At 37.5% G+C, this 1,774-nt stretch overlaps 1 protein-coding gene across 1 annotated transcript in view; it reads left to right on the forward strand.

The window, feature by feature from the left end:
- LOC107730901 (casein kinase II subunit alpha-like) overlaps positions 1-1,774 on the forward strand; it is a 13,705-nt gene that overhangs the window by 4,530 nt on the left and 7,401 nt on the right. The window contains exon 2 of the mRNA XM_016541857.1: positions 447-558. Within this exon, the coding sequence (XP_016397343.1) occupies positions 447-558 (112 nt within the window). The remainder of the gene's footprint in view (positions 1-446; positions 559-1,774) is intronic.

The following is a 1,774-nucleotide window of genomic DNA, read 5'->3' on the forward strand; positions in this document are numbered from 1 at the left end:
AAGTCTACGGGTTACGTCACGGACACTACGTCCATGTTTTTATACAGTCTATGGTTGTCGCTTGCAAAATCAAAATGACGGCGCCGTGGGTGTAAACTTACAGATTAAGGGGCGGTAATATTATAATGAGATCCCTTTGCCACGTCACCAAGGGAGCGAAATCAGACGCGCTCGTTTTCTCAGACAAGGCTTCCCAAAACAAAGTTACTGGGTTAATCTTTTTCACATTTCCTTGGTTGGTAGATGCACCGGGGACCTGATTATAGCACTTAAAACCTGGAAAAGTCAGATTTTCATGATATGTCACCTTTAAATGTGAAATTAACTGTGCTGTGCTAAGCTGAAAGCTGGTAAGGTGAACTGTGTGAAGAGTTTTGAAAAAGTGACCTAAGTATTGAGATACTTAATACTGACCTAAATACTTAGGATTTTAATATATTTTCCAGCAATCAAGATGATTTTCAACTGGTCCGCAAGTTAGGCAGAGGAAAGTACAGCGAAGTGTTTGAAGCAATCAACATTACAAACAATGAGAAAGTAGTGGTGAAAATACTAAAGGTAAGACCAGTGGTTAACAGAAATGGGTAATGCAAATATAAAAATGAAGGCATTTGAAGCCATGTTTTTATTATTTGTCCAATATTAATGTGGCATGTTGGTGTACCCATCCAGAGTTATATGTTGTTAAAGGGATAGTTCACCCAAAAATGAAAATGTGATGTTTATCTGTACACACCGCAATGTCCAACATCCGGCGCGTGACGCGTGTACGTGCTCTGGCATAGTAGACATAGATATATATATAAGTAGAATCCCACGGCCCATAGAAACAGTCACTAATGAGGAATCTACGTATATATGTCTATGTCTACTATGCCAGAGCACGTACACGCGTCACGCGCCGGATGTTGAACATTGCGGTGAATCAGAGGTAAAAACTGATATAAATACTGTTCAGTTTCTTGCACAGACCGATCGTTTTGTGTCTTTACACATCAATGTATCGTCACGAGCCACAGGGTTTAATTTGGTTTTGTTTGTGTATTTTTTTGACTCTCAAAGCCGTGATTCCCATTCACTTCCATTATAGGACTGACAGACTGCAACGGTTTGAGTTAAAAATCTTCGTTTGTGTTCTACTGAAGAAACAAAGCCACCTACATCTTGGATGCCCTGGGGATAAGCAGATAAACATCACATTTTCATGTTTGGGTGAACTATCCCTTTAACACATACGCTTCTCAATATAAAAACCACACAGTCAGAGGTGTCATGAGGTGACACAGATGCACAAAATCTACTCTTTTTTAATTTACTCTTTTAATTTTAATTTACTCTTCTTTTTTTTTTCTTCTTTTATGTAATCCTTTCTATTTTGAAAAATCCCTGCTGCAGCATTTAAAAAGTTGTTACAGACCTAATAGTTTGTGGATCATTAAGAACTCTCTTTTTTTAAGCCTGTGAAGAAGAAGAAGATAAAGCGTGAAATAAAGATTCTCGAGAACCTTCGCGGAGGTCCAAATATCATTACCCTCCTGGACATCGTCAAAGACCCAGAGGTCAGTAGTCAGAACACTTGCTGGTTGTGATATAAATAACAATCAAATTATACTGTAAAAACAGATTTTAGCACTTAAGTGTATTGTATACCGAAGAAATTTTTATTTTTTTTACACATTGCAGTCCAGAACACCCAGAACACCTTTTGAACATGTGAACAACACAGACTTTAAGGTAAAAACCTTAATCTTAATCTCAAATAATTCAAATAATC

Source organism: Sinocyclocheilus rhinocerous, unplaced genomic scaffold, assembly GCF_001515625.1.
Source record: "Sinocyclocheilus rhinocerous isolate Xijiao unplaced genomic scaffold, SAMN03320098_v1.1 scaffold1090, whole genome shotgun sequence".
Lineage (NCBI taxonomy): Eukaryota > Metazoa > Chordata > Actinopteri > Cypriniformes > Cyprinidae > Sinocyclocheilus > Sinocyclocheilus rhinocerous.